The sequence below is a fragment of the Equus przewalskii genome, chromosome 1 (assembly GCF_037783145.1).
Source record: "Equus przewalskii isolate Varuska chromosome 1, EquPr2, whole genome shotgun sequence".
NCBI classification, from domain to species: Eukaryota; Metazoa; Chordata; class Mammalia; order Perissodactyla; family Equidae; genus Equus; species Equus przewalskii.
In genome coordinates, this window is record NC_091831.1 from 71,856,296 (window position 1) to 71,869,699 (window position 13,404).

Here is a 13,404-nt window from a genome sequence, read left to right on the forward strand (position 1 = left end):
TCCCAGGACTACATCTTTCACAAACAACCACTCTCTAGAAAAGGGGTCAGCAAACTATGACTGCAAGGTAATGGTCCTTGAACTAAAAATGTTTTTTATGTCTTTAGAGGGAAAAAGATGGAAGAGGGAGCAGGGAAGAGTGAGGAGGAAGAAGAAAGAGGAGGAGGAGAAAGAGGTAAGAGGAGCAGCAGCAGCAACAACCACCATCACCAAGACCACACGTGGTCGACTAAGCCCAAAATATTTACTATCTAGTCTTTTACAAAAAAGTCTGCCAACCTCTGATCAGAAGCCCCATGCCTTTAGCACCACCTAGAGCTGATGGCTTTCAAACAGATACCTCTAGTTCTGACCTCAACCCTGTACCTCATACTTGTATATATCCAACCTCCTATTCAATACACAGACTAACAGTTATCTCCAACTTCGCATGTCCAAATTTAAATTTGTAATAACTCCCCTATAATGTTTCCTCCCTAATTTTCTCTCTCTCAGTAAATGGCACCCTAATTTATCCAGCTGCTTGAGACAAACCATTGGGCTCATGCTTGACTCCTCCCTTTCTCTCACACTCTATATCTAATTCACAGCAAATCCTCTTGGTCTCATCTTCAAGATATATTTACAAACATACCACTTCTCAGCCCTTCTCACATAGCCTTAGCCACTATCCTCTCTCCTTTGGAGTACATAATAGTCTCCTAACTGGTATTCCTTCCTTGCTCATGCCTAAACACCACCTATCCACTACAGTGTATTCACTGCAAAGAACTCAGAGAGACCCTTTTTAAACTGTAAATCAGATTTGATAACTTAATTTGATCTACATTTACTCAAAAAAACTCAAGGATTTCTCACATCACTCAAAATTAATGTATCCACTCATGGTCCGTGTTACTTCTTATGACATTATCTTGTACCAATCTCCCCCATACCCACTCGCCTCCAGCCACACTGACATCCTTGCTATTCTTCAAATGCTCTAAGAACACACTGTCTGAGAAGTTCAGCACCTGATCTTCCCTCTGCCTGGAATACTCACAGTCCACAAAGCTCACACTCTCTCTTTATTAGTCTCATCTCTACTGTGGACCTCATTAAAAAGGTCTCCTCTGACTTCCTCACCAAATAGCACATGCCATCATTCTCTATCCCCCTTTCCACTGCTTTAACAGTACTTACTACCTAAACAGTACTTACTACCACCCAACATTGTGTGTGTTATACATGCACATATATCTACATACACACACACATATGCAAACACACATTTGCTCTTTGTCCCTCATTGTAATACACACTGTATGATAACAGCAATATTATTCTTTTACTTACCTAAAAACATAACTGGGTCATAGTGAGTGTTCATCATATATTTGTTAAATGAATATCTGGAATTATTGCATGAATACATACCAGCTAACAAAAGGTATCCAAAGACAACAGAGGGAAGGTGTACAATTTTAAAAGAGAAATTAACCAAGAAAAACTATCTAAGATGAAGCCAACGGAGTTTGAATTATGGGTATAGGTAAATCACTCTAAAATGTCAAAGAACAAAGGAAAGCATTTATGAGTAAAAGTGACATGGAGGAATGTGATTAAGGTAATGGAGGGATGTGAGTCAACTGTCCTTAGTCACTTCTAAAGGTCTGGGGCTAAAAAAAAAATTTCTGAGAAATATTTCAAAGGTGATAAACCCTAAACCAATGGCCTAAGATCTCATTTCCTCTGGTTTCCATCTGCCTGTGAACTCAGTAACTCACCTGGGCGAGAATGGCCTGGGAATCCTCCCTCTAATATCCAGGGCTCTTCTCCTTGCTCTATCTTGAAGATCACTTCTGGCTTAGTAATGCAATACCCTGTTAAGAGAAAATAATACAGCCTGGCTTTGGGGATTCTGAAAAAATGACGGGGAAGAAAGGTATAGCTTCAGGACCCGTCCAAAGGAGGTGCCCAAATGAACCAATCCCTGAAAAAGAACATATTTCTTTATGGTGGCCAAAAGGGATGGGTCATATCAGAGCCTTTAATCTCAAGCTTCAAATCAGAAAATTCCACAGGGAGTTCATGTTTCATCGACTAACAAATGCATGCTACTGGTGATCATATGGAAAAAAATTCTTACCTACTGAGAGAAGGTGGCTGTAATTTTCCAAGATCACATCTCTGTATAAAATCTTCTGAGCTGGATCCAGCAAATACCACTCTTCCTGGGTGAAGTCCACACATACATCTTTGAAAGACACTTGTTCCTGTAACGGTATATTCCTTTTCTATATAAAGCTGTCAGAACTGTATGATGTGGAAAAGATTTAAAAGAACTAATCTATTTAGAGTTTACTAAAAATTGACATATAAGATTGCCTTCTTTTGTGCTATACTATCTAGGATAAAAGAAATATCTTGTACAAATTAAGTTTACACTAAGGGCCTGGAACTGTCCTAGTAGCTGCTAATACTTACTGACGAAAACAAACAAACAAGTAACAGTTCCTGTTCTCAAAGGGTTTACGACCTGGTAAGGAGACATATACATTAACATTTATTATATTAGACATTGCAGGAGCTAGCAGTATGCACAAAGCAGACTGGGGTTACCAATGAAAAGTTAGTTCTTTCATATTATCTTCCACTGAGGAAGTAAAACTTTCAATTGTTAAACTGAATAGCGAGATTAAAATGAATATGGTGCAGGCCCTGACCAAGCTCAGCTCACGACTAATTAAACTACCTGCCCACCAGAGAAAAAGATGACTCCTCTCTGCTAAAAGAGATCATTTTCTGCAGGCTCTACCAATTTTTTTTTTGTTAAATACAATGTTTGGCATCCAATAAAAAACTTCATGTTATGTGAAGAGACAGGAACTAAGAATAAAATAGAAAATAAAAGTGGACCCATAGGGGACCCAGATATTGGAATTAAACAAGCACTTCAAATGAATTATAATATGTTCAATAAAACAGAGGAAAACATAAACAAAATAAATGAAAAGATGGGAGAAGTTCAACAGATATATGGTATGTGTGTTGTCCAGAAAAGAATTAACAGAGTAGCTATGAGACTGCGATCCTTTGAAAGGTCTGCTACAAGGGTGTCCCTTGGCTGGCATCTGGGACCTTGGATGTCAGGAGGGTTCTCACCATTCCCCGATAAGAATGCTTCACTGAGCCTAAACTATTTGTGTAAACAATATGGTTTATGCTGCACACATGCATTCCTTTGGGAGTCTGAAATTTTATGTGCTAAATAGAAAGTACCTATGTGACTAGCCCCTGATAATAACTGAGTTCTGAGTGTCTTCTGAGCTTCCCTGGCAGACATTTTACACTTGTTGTCACATCTCATTGCAAGAGGACTTCAGTGTGTCCTGGGAGAAGACACTTAGAAGCTTGCACTTGGTTTCCTCTGGGCTATGCCCCACGTGCCTTTTCCCTTTGCTGATTGTGCTTTGTATCCTTTCACTTTAATGAGTCATAGCTATAAGTACAACTACATGCTGAGTTATCCTAGTGAATCATTGAACCTGGAGATGGTCTTGGGGACTTCTGATGCATGTGTGTATACATATATGTACACTCATGGGCAGAAATTGGGCATTCTAGAGTTGAAAAATACAATATCTGAAATTAAGAACTCATTAGGTGGATTCAAAATCCTTTAGAGAAAGAAGATACAATCTGAAATATGTATACATCTAACAAAAGAGTATCAAAACACATATGGCAAAAACTGATGGAACTGAAAGGAGAAAATGACAAATCTATAATCATGGGTGGAGACTTCAACACCCCTCTGTCAGTCTTGAGAGACCAAGCAGACAGAAAATCAGAAAGTATATAGATGACCTGAACAGTACTATCAATCAACATGATCTAACATTTGTAGAATACTCCATCCAAAATAAATACAATACACATTCTGTCATTCTATTCTAGCTCACATGGAACATTCACCAAAACAGACCATCATCTAGGCCACAAAACACACCTTCCTAAATTTAAAACAAAAGCTATCATACAAAATATGTTCTCAGACCACAGTGGAATTAAATGGAAATCAGTAAGCAAGAGACAGCTGGAAAATCCACCAAATACTTGAAAATTAAACAGCACTCTTGGAAATAAGTTACAGGTCAAAGGAGATGTCCCAGAAATTTTAAAAAATATTTTAAATGAAATAAAAATGAAAATACCACTTACCAAAATTTGTAGGATGTAGTGAAAGCAGTGCATAGAAGGAAATGTATAGCATCAAATGTATACATTAGAAAAGAAAGATTTAAAATCAGTAACCTAAGCTTCCATCTTGGTAAACTAGAGAAAAATGCAAATTAAGCCTAAAGCAAGCAAAATAAAGGAAATAAAAAAAAATCAGAATAAATCGATGAAATTGAAAACATGAAAAAAAGAGAGAAAATCAATGAAACCAAAAACTGCTTCTCTGAAAAGTTCAATAAAATTAATAAACCTCCAGACCAGCTAACCAAGAAAAGCAACAAACAAACTGCAAATCTCAGAAATGAAAGATAGGTCAACATGACTGATCCTGAAGACATTAAAAGAATAATAAGAGAATGCTACAAACAATTTTATTTCTGAAAAATTGATAACTTAGATGAAACGGACAAATTCCTTAAAAGACACAGCTACCAGAATCACACAAGGAGAAACAGATAATGTGAATAGACCTAGATTTGTTAAAAAAAAATTGAATTAATAATTCAAACACTTCCAAAACAGAACATCAAGCCCAGGTGGTATCACTGGTGAATTCTATTCAACATTTATGTAAAAGATAACAATTCTCCACAATCTCCTCCAGTAAATAACACTTTTAAACTCATCGTATGAGGGCAACATTACCCTAATAACAAAACCAGATAAAGACATTATGAGAAAACTAAAGACCAATATCCCTCATTAACACAGATACAAAGCCCCTCAAATACTGGCAAATCAAATATGACAATGTATAAAAAGAATTATAAATCACAACCAAGTAGACTTTATTCCAGGTATGGAAGGCTGAGTCACCATTGAAGAAAAATCTTTTTTTTTTTCAGGTATGCTTTTTTTTTGGCGAGGGAGATTAGCCCTGAGCTGAAATCTGTTGCCAATCTTTCACTTTTTTTCCCTCTCCCGTAAAGCCCCAGTACATAGAAGTATATCCTAGTTGTCAGTCATTCTAGTTCTTCTATGTGGGATGCTGCCAGAGCATGGCCTGACAAGCAGTGCATGGGTCTACGCCCAGGATCCAAACCAGCGAACCCCAGGCCACCAAAGGAGAATGCATGAACTGAACCTCTTGGCCACGGGGCTGGCTCCCAAAAATCAATCAATTTAATACAGCACATTAACAGGCCAAAGAAGAAAAATTACATGATCAAATCAATTGATGAAGAAAAAGCATTTGACAAAATCCAACAGCCATTTATGATAAAAAAAACTCTCAGCAAACTAGGAATAGAAGGGAATTTTCTCAGCTTGATAAAAGACTATCTGCAAAAACCCTACAGCTAACATCATATTTAATGTTAAGAGACTGGACATCTTTCCCCTAAGCACAGGAGCAAAGCAAGGATGTCCAGTCTCAATACTCTTATTCAGTTTTGTACTGGAAGTCCTAGCTACTGCAGTAAGACTAAAAACAAAATAAAATAAACAAAAAAAAACCCAAAAGAAATAAAATGTATATGATCGGAAAGGAAAAATAAAACTGTCTTTACTCAAAGTCAACATGATTGTCTAGGTAGAAAAATCCCAAAGAATTTACCAAAAAAAACCCCTCCTGGAAGTAATATGCAAATATAGCAACATCATAGCTTACAAGGTCAATATAAAAAAGTCAACTGCTTTCCTACACAGTAGTACTCCCCTTATCTGTGGGAGATATGTTCCAAAGTTTAATTTATAAATTAGGCACAGTAAGAGATTAAGAACATTAACTTCTCTTTGGCATCTCCAAATTGCCAGCATTACTACTCTTGCACTTTGAGACCATTATTAAGTAAAATAAGGGTTACTTGAACACAAGCACTGCAATACTGGGACAGTCGATCTGATAACCTAGACAACTACTAAGTGACTAATAGGTGGGTAGCATATACAGCGTGGATATGCTGGACAAAGGGATGATTCACATCCTTGATGGGACAGAACAGCACAAGATTTCATCACACTACTCAGAACAGCATGGAATTTGAAACTTACAAATTATTTATTCCTGGAATTTTCCATTTAGTATTTTCACAACACTATTGTTCATGGGTAACTGAAACCATGGATGGGGGGACTACTATATCAGAATAAACTACTGGAATTTCAAATTTTTGAATGAAAAAAAATACCATTTACAACAGCACCAAAAAGAAAAAAATCTCAAGTATAAATCTAACTAATATACTACAGGGATATAGAGAAAAACACAAAACTGATGGAAGAAATCAAAGATCTAAATAAATGAAGAGACATTCCATATTTATCAATCAGAAGAATCCATATTGTTCAGATGTCAATTCTTTCCAACTTAATCTATAAATTCAATGCAATTCCAATAAAAATCCCAGCTATTTTGTAGATACTGACAAAATGATTCTCAAACTTACACAGAAAGGTAAAGGACCTAGAACAGCCAACATAATGTGGAAGAAAAAAGAGGATTCACATTACCTGATTTCAAGTCTTACTATAAAGCTACAAGTAATCAAGACAGTGTGTTAATGGTGAAAGACACACATAGATCAATGGAACAGAATAGAGGGTCCAGGAATAGATCCACCGAAATACAGTCAACTGACTTTTGACAAAAGCACAAAGGCATTAAATGGAGAAAAGATAATCTTTCAACAAATGGTGCTTGAACAACTGGATATCCATGCAAAAAAAAGAACCTAGACAAAAAGCTTACACCTTACACAACTATTAACTAAAAATGAATCATAGACCAAAATGCAAAATGATAAAATTTCTATAATAAAATATAGACCACAGAAGATAGGAAATCTATGTGATCTTGGATTTGGTGATGTGTTTTTTAGATGCAACAGAAAAAGCACATTCCACGAAAAAAAAATACACAGGAGGGTTTATCAAAAATAAAATATTCTGTTCTGCAAAAGATACTTCTAAGAAAATGAAAGGATGAGCCATAGACTGGGAGAAAATATCTGCAACACATATATCTAATAAGAGACTGCATCCAAAATATACAAAAGAACTCTTAAAACTCAAGAAAATAACTCAATTGAAAAATGAGCAAAAGATCTTAACAAACATGTCACAAAAGATATATGGATAACAAATAAACTTACGAACAAATGCTCAACATCATCTGTCATTAGGGAAATGCAAATTAAAACAAAAACGTGACACCATGATGCATTAGAATAAATCCAAAGAATGACAATATCAATTTCAGGTCCAGATGCAAAACAACAGGAATTCTGGTTCGTGGTTGGTAGGAATGCAAAATGATACAGCACCTTTGTAAAGCAGTTTGGCAGTTTATTGCAAAGCTAAACACAGTCTTAACACATGATCCACCAATTTCACACCCTATGTGTTTGAAAACTTATGTCCAAGCAAAAACCTACATACAAATACTTCTAGCAGCTTAATTCATAGTGGCAAAAAACTGGAAGGAGCCAGGAGTCCATGGGTTAACAACTCTGAAATCACTTATACATGCTGAAATTGAGTAATTAAGTAAATGAAATGCAGATAGTGGTAGTAGCCAGATTCTCATTGTTAGAGTGGGAGATTACAGACAAGCAAGAGAGAAAGCTAGGATGTCCCATGTGGTAATGATTACAGCAGGAGACAGCAGTGTGGATTATGCTTAGCTTAATACAGATACTGATGGTTATGTACCAAAGTATTTATAGATATGTATATATACATGAGTTGGTATACACATATATTTCCTTGTTCAGCCTGCTGAGATGGTCTACAAGCAACGACACACCAGTAGCAACAGGCACACGTAGCCCTCCAATCTTGGTTTCTAAAACCATGCTCCAATAAAAGGAACCTGAGCCCTTCAGGAAAAAATGGCTAATTCTAAAGCAAGGCATATATATAAGATGGACCTGGAATATCTTCTAGTACCAGAAAGTAAAGAGGTACTCAAACAAAAATACAATAATGGGGTATGTCAAAAGGACACAGGAACCAATTAAAAGTGCTCTTAATAAGCAACCTGGAACAATTTAAGCAACAAATGAACAAGGTAGTATTAGACTATAACCAAAGTAGAAAATAACTAACCATCAGCTCATACTGATATAAATAAATAGCTGAATAAATTAATAAATGGGAGAGAACAGACAAATCTTCTCTACAGTATACCTAATAATTTGTGTAGATACTCCATCATGAAGGAGGTGCAGCATAACTCCCCACTTCCTGCCAGAGTATAGTATGAAAGCAGAGGAAAAAAGAGTAACTTTACAGTGGAGAAACGACCACACGACCTCAGCGATACATCAAATGTGATAAATCATGCTGAGAGCATTTTCCTTTGATACGATGAGACAAAATGACACTTTACTTCTGTGGTCTTCCTCCAAGAAACTCATAACCCCAGTCCAATCATGAGAAAAACAGCAGACAAATCGCAATTAAGGGACATTTTACAAAACACTTGTTTTGTACTCCTCAAAACTGTTAACGTCATCAAAAACAAGGAAAGTCTAAGAAATTGTCACAGCCAAGGGAAGCCTAAGGAAATATAACAACTAAATGAAATGTGGCATCCTGAAACAGGATACCTGGATGGGAGAAAAACACCACGAACAGTCATCAAAAGACAAACGATATACCAGAAAACAATAGTTTGTAACTCATAAAATAGACAAGCATTTGTATCCCTGCTATATAAAGAGCTAACTATACACGGGGGAAAAAAATAATAAAGCCAGAAACCTAAGAGCAAAATGAGCAAAAAATAGGAACAGAAAGTTTACAGAAATACAAATAAAGACACCTTGTAGATACATGAAAAAAATATTCAACCTCACTCAGGGTTAAGAAAATTGCAGATGCAAACTACACAAAATTCCACTTTTTACCTATAAGCTGCCAAAAATCCAAAAGTTGAACCACATACATCCATGGGAGAAGCTGTGAAAAAACACACACTCTCATGCAGTGGGAATGGGAATACAAAATGATACTATAACCCCACCAAACTGATCAAGTTTATCAATTGTATTCACCCTTGAACCTGGCAATCTCACTTCCGGGAATTTATCTGATAGAATAAACCTATATGTTCAAGGTTATTCATTAAAACATGGTTTGTAGTAGCAAAAGGCTGGAAATAGGTAATAATTAGTTTAATAAACTATGGAACATCCACAATTGATGTGGTGTCATAGACAACAGAAAAGACTCAAAACAAAGAGAATATGGAAAATAGTATCAAATGCTGCAGAAGGGTCAAGTAAGACAAAGACTTTTCTGGAAGGGATTCAGGTGAGCGGTGGTAAAGGAGCAAGACTACATTCATTAGGCTGAAATGTAAATGAGAAATGCAGAAACAAAAGCCAGAACTGTCTGCTCCTCAAGCTAGAAATACAAACAAGCATTTATGGAGAGTTATTTTTAGGACATGCAGTCGTTCCATTCTGCCAGATCTTCAAGGTTTTTTTCCTGGATCAAGTAGGACCATGAGAGAGCTATCTACTCAAACGTCACTGTTTGGTCCCCTGAAAAGTATGTGCACTGAGTTCTGCTTTGGCACTGTGCTGTTTCCACCACGAAATGACTATAGGCACTATATTGTATTTATTTCAGTGTTATTATTAGGAAGATCAAAGAAAATTTTATAATAACTTGTATAAATCTGTAAAATTAAAAATCCTGCATCTAATTTTGCCAACTGCCCTACTTTGGACTTGTAACTCTCACTACATTTCCCTTAATGTAAATTTTTGCCAATTTCTACTTTTTCACTTCAAAAATACAAATCCCTATAAACTTAAGAAAACTCACTTTAAAATAAATTGGAAACAAATAAACAAAAAACTCACCTGGGATTCGTTCATTTTCTGCTCTTAGCAGAGGCGGGAGAGCTGAGGGAGAAGGAAGGAAGAAGGAAGTCAGGAGAACTTGGCCGGCCTTGCAGTTCCTGGATTCACCTGCCTACACAGCTCCACACACAAGATACTTACATGTCCATGTGTGGCTCCGATATATGTTGAGTTTAGACATGATACTTTTCACTGAGTGAATGTAAACATTTGTTTCTTATTGATTTATTACCAATTTAGGTTCTGTGACACAGAAAAATTAAAAACATGAGAAGATGAGTTTAACATATAACAGTAATCTAGAGGAGGAAACACTATGGATTTGTCAACCTTACGTTGCAGGGTTGGGAAAAAAAGCCCTCAAGCCAACTTGTTTATCTATTTACCTGGTAACACCATTAATCCCATGAGGTCAGATAATCCAAGAAACCTCTGAAAAAAGGGATGGGGGTGTTTAAGAAGATACATTTTTTGAAATGTTTGTTCTAACCTGCTTACAATTTTCAAAAGGCTCTTTTAATAAGAAACTAACTTTGACCTAACAGTGACAAAATGGGCAGTAGCCTAGCAATCTGCAGACTTGACTTTTAATCTTGGTTCTGCCATTAACAAATTGTGTCAGCCTTCACCTTCTCAGACTCAATTTTTTTAATCTTTCAAATAAGGTCAAAACGTCTAACTCAAAAAGGACCTGCCTGCACTACCATCCTGTGTGGCTATAAGGCCGGGAGAGCGGGAACCTCAGCATCCCTCTAAATGCCATCAACAATGGGACACTGTCTGAGGGCAGCTCACCTCGGGAAAGAGGGGAGGAAGAACGAGGGGAGTAGCAGTTGTTTAGGGAGGGGTAAGGACAGAATTCCTTAAGCTATGGCTGGTGAGCCTTTCATCCCCGACCACGCCCTCACAAACTCTCCAGAGAGGTGACATTTCCTGTGTAGCCTGCGAGCCCACCCGTCTCAGCTCCAGCTCACCTCGCTCTTCTTAAATTTGTCCCAGACCTTCCACCGTCACACAGCCTTCGATGGCTTCAGGATACTGTGTCGTGATTATACATAACAAATAACAAATGAATACATAATAAAGAATAACCTGGTATCTGGGTAACGTTAGGGCCAGGAAAGCTTAGGCTAGCTAGTCCAGCCCCTACCCTCCTCCGTTATTCACGAATGAGTTAACTGAGGAACGCGGGCCCTAGAGACTTGGCCAAGCCCCGGCCGCAGTTATTACACACCTAACAAATAATACAACAGCAGCTAACACAACGCGGCAAATATTCTTCAGACCCGCATTTTACAGATAAGGAAACCGAGTCTCACGTCGGCTAATTGGGAACAATTCATTTATATCCGCCCCCCCGCCTGGCGCACTCGTTCTCCCCGACACCGGTCCCCAGCCACCTCGCTTCCTAAGCACAGCGCACAAGAAACGCAGGCGCACACGTCACTACGCCAAACGCGCGCAAGTCGCGCACGCGCACTCGCTCTTCCCCACCCCCACCGCACGCCCGTGGGACCAGCGCACACGTCACGCACGCGCACTCCCCACTCGGGACCACCCGACAGCGCCGCCGGCTCAGGGCAGGGGCGGGACACCTGCGGGCGCAGCAAGCCCGAGAGCCCAGGTTCCCACGCCGGCCCTCGGCCCCTTTAGACACAGGCGCCCTCGCTCGCCGTCCCTTCAACTCTGCAGGCGCTGCAGACGCCAGGGATCCGGCCAGTGTCCGCGGGGCTCCTACCCACCACCGGGCACCACCGCCCCCACCAGACCCCCGAGCTGCGCAAGGCCCCCTCTGCCTTCGCCCCCACCCTCCGGGGCTCACCCGCAGCTCCCTTGCCGAGTGGACCTGGAGGCCAGGGATTGTTTCCCACGAGGGGCTGGAGGCCGGGCAAGGACTAGGGGAGGAGAAGGCGGGGATGCACATGCGCAGAAGGAGGGGGCGGGGGCGGCGGCGAGCTGGAACTTGGCTTCTGGCATCCTGGGCTGGAAAAGTGGTTTTATGCTTAGAAGCGATGCCTCACTCCTAAAATTGTAAAAGTAAGCTAATAGTAATACCTAGCTAATAGTTTTATAAAGATTAAAGGTGTTTACATTGTAAAAGCACTTAGGACGGTGTCTGGCACATAAATTGTTTAGTACCTGTACATTTTTCAAGATTCTCTTTCCCACTGTACACCGTGTCTACTCCTTTAGAAATCAGCTGGGGAGTTTCTGCCTGGTTTACTGCGTTACGAGATTACTGAGATACTCCTGCTGCCTGGAGCCAGGTTTCTATCTGTGCCCTGGAGGTGTGCATCAAAGCAGTGTGCCGTTTGGACACAGACCGAGAGAAGGAAAGGTGTGCGTGAATTGCATTTATGAACGTGGACAGATAGATGTTGGATTAGTTTAGATAAATTTATTTTCTAGCAGTTTAGAAGGTAAACTTGTCTAAAGTAATAACTGACCAGCATAGCTATTCTCTGGAATGAGGAAAAAACCAAGTTAGCAATTCGGCATCGAACAATAATAAAAACTTGGCATGTCCGAAACTGTTCACACACCACGCTTAAAGAAGAAAGCACGCTCCTGGAACCAACCATATTTTACCTGGAACCACGTATGCATTCTTTTATGTGCACATCCGCTGGACATTTTTAGCACAGTGTGATCATATGGGCATATTATTTTATGGCGAACTTTTCATGAAACAGTATATTGCGAACTCTTTTTGGTCAGTGTCACCTCTTAACTTTCATGTTTTAATAACTTGATATTTACGGAAGAGTTGCAAAGATAGTCCCCGTATACTTTCACCCAGCTTTCCCTAATGTCGACGTTTTACATAACCATGGTACATTTATCAAAACTAAGAAAGTAACACCGGTAAAGTTCTATTAACTAAACTGCGGAGTTTATTTCGATTTCATCAGTTTCTCCACTAACGTCCTTTTACTGATCCAGGATCCAATCCAGCATACCACAGTACATTTAGTCATCCTGTCTCTTTAGTCTCCTCCAATCTGTTAAGTTTCTTGGTCTGTCCTTGTGTTTCATGACCTTCAGATATTTGAAGAATAGGGGTCAGATAGTTTGAAGAATGTCCGTGGGGGCCGGCCTTGTGGCCCAGTAGTTACGTTCGTGGCTGGGCTTGGCAGCCCAGGGTTCCTGTATCCTGGGCGGGGACCTAGCACCGCCTATCCAGGCTTGGTGAGGCAGCGTCTCACACAGCAGAACTAGAAGGACCTACAACTAGAATTTACAGCTATGTGCTGGGGGTCTTTGGAGAGAAGAAGGAAAAAGAAAGATTGGCAACAGATGTTAGCTCAGGGCCCATCTTTAAAAAAAAAAAAAAAAGAAGAAGAAGAATGTCCCTGAATTCGAGTTTGAT

At 39.2% G+C, this 13,404-nt stretch overlaps 1 protein-coding gene and 1 long non-coding RNA gene across 15 annotated transcripts in view; one reads left to right on the top strand and one right to left on the bottom strand.

The window, feature by feature from the left end:
• LOC139074881 (uncharacterized) overlaps positions 1 to 238 on the top strand; it is a 27,186-nt gene extending 26,948 nt beyond the window's left edge. The window contains exon 3 of the long non-coding RNA XR_011524764.1: positions 108 to 238. This is a non-coding gene — a long non-coding RNA (uncharacterized lncRNA). The remainder of the gene's footprint in view (positions 1 to 107) is intronic.
• The window catches only part of LOC103567766 (zinc finger protein 248-like), a 21,764-nt gene extending 9,794 nt beyond the window's left edge, over positions 1 to 11,970 (bottom strand). For 3 of the 14 annotated variants that reach the window (XR_548767.2, XM_008544504.2, XM_008544500.2), the window contains exons 1-6: positions 11,857 to 11,968; positions 11,009 to 11,072; positions 10,176 to 10,277; positions 10,035 to 10,076; positions 2,129 to 2,255; positions 1,767 to 1,862 (exon numbers count right to left, since the gene is read on the bottom strand). Coding sequence is in view for 10 of the 14 variants with exons in the window: in XM_008544504.2 (XP_008542726.1) it covers positions 1,767 to 1,862; positions 2,129 to 2,255; positions 10,035 to 10,049 (238 nt within the window). In the remaining 4 variants the exon portion in view is untranslated. Of the gene's footprint in view, positions 1 to 1,766; positions 1,863 to 2,128; positions 2,256 to 10,034; positions 10,077 to 10,175; positions 10,278 to 10,420; positions 10,467 to 11,008; positions 11,458 to 11,856 lie in introns of those variants that run through there. The other 11 variants (XR_011524707.1, XM_070567655.1, XM_008544502.2 and 8 more) reach the window with 7 other exon arrangements.
• Positions 11,971 to 13,404: the final 1,434 nt, after the last annotated feature.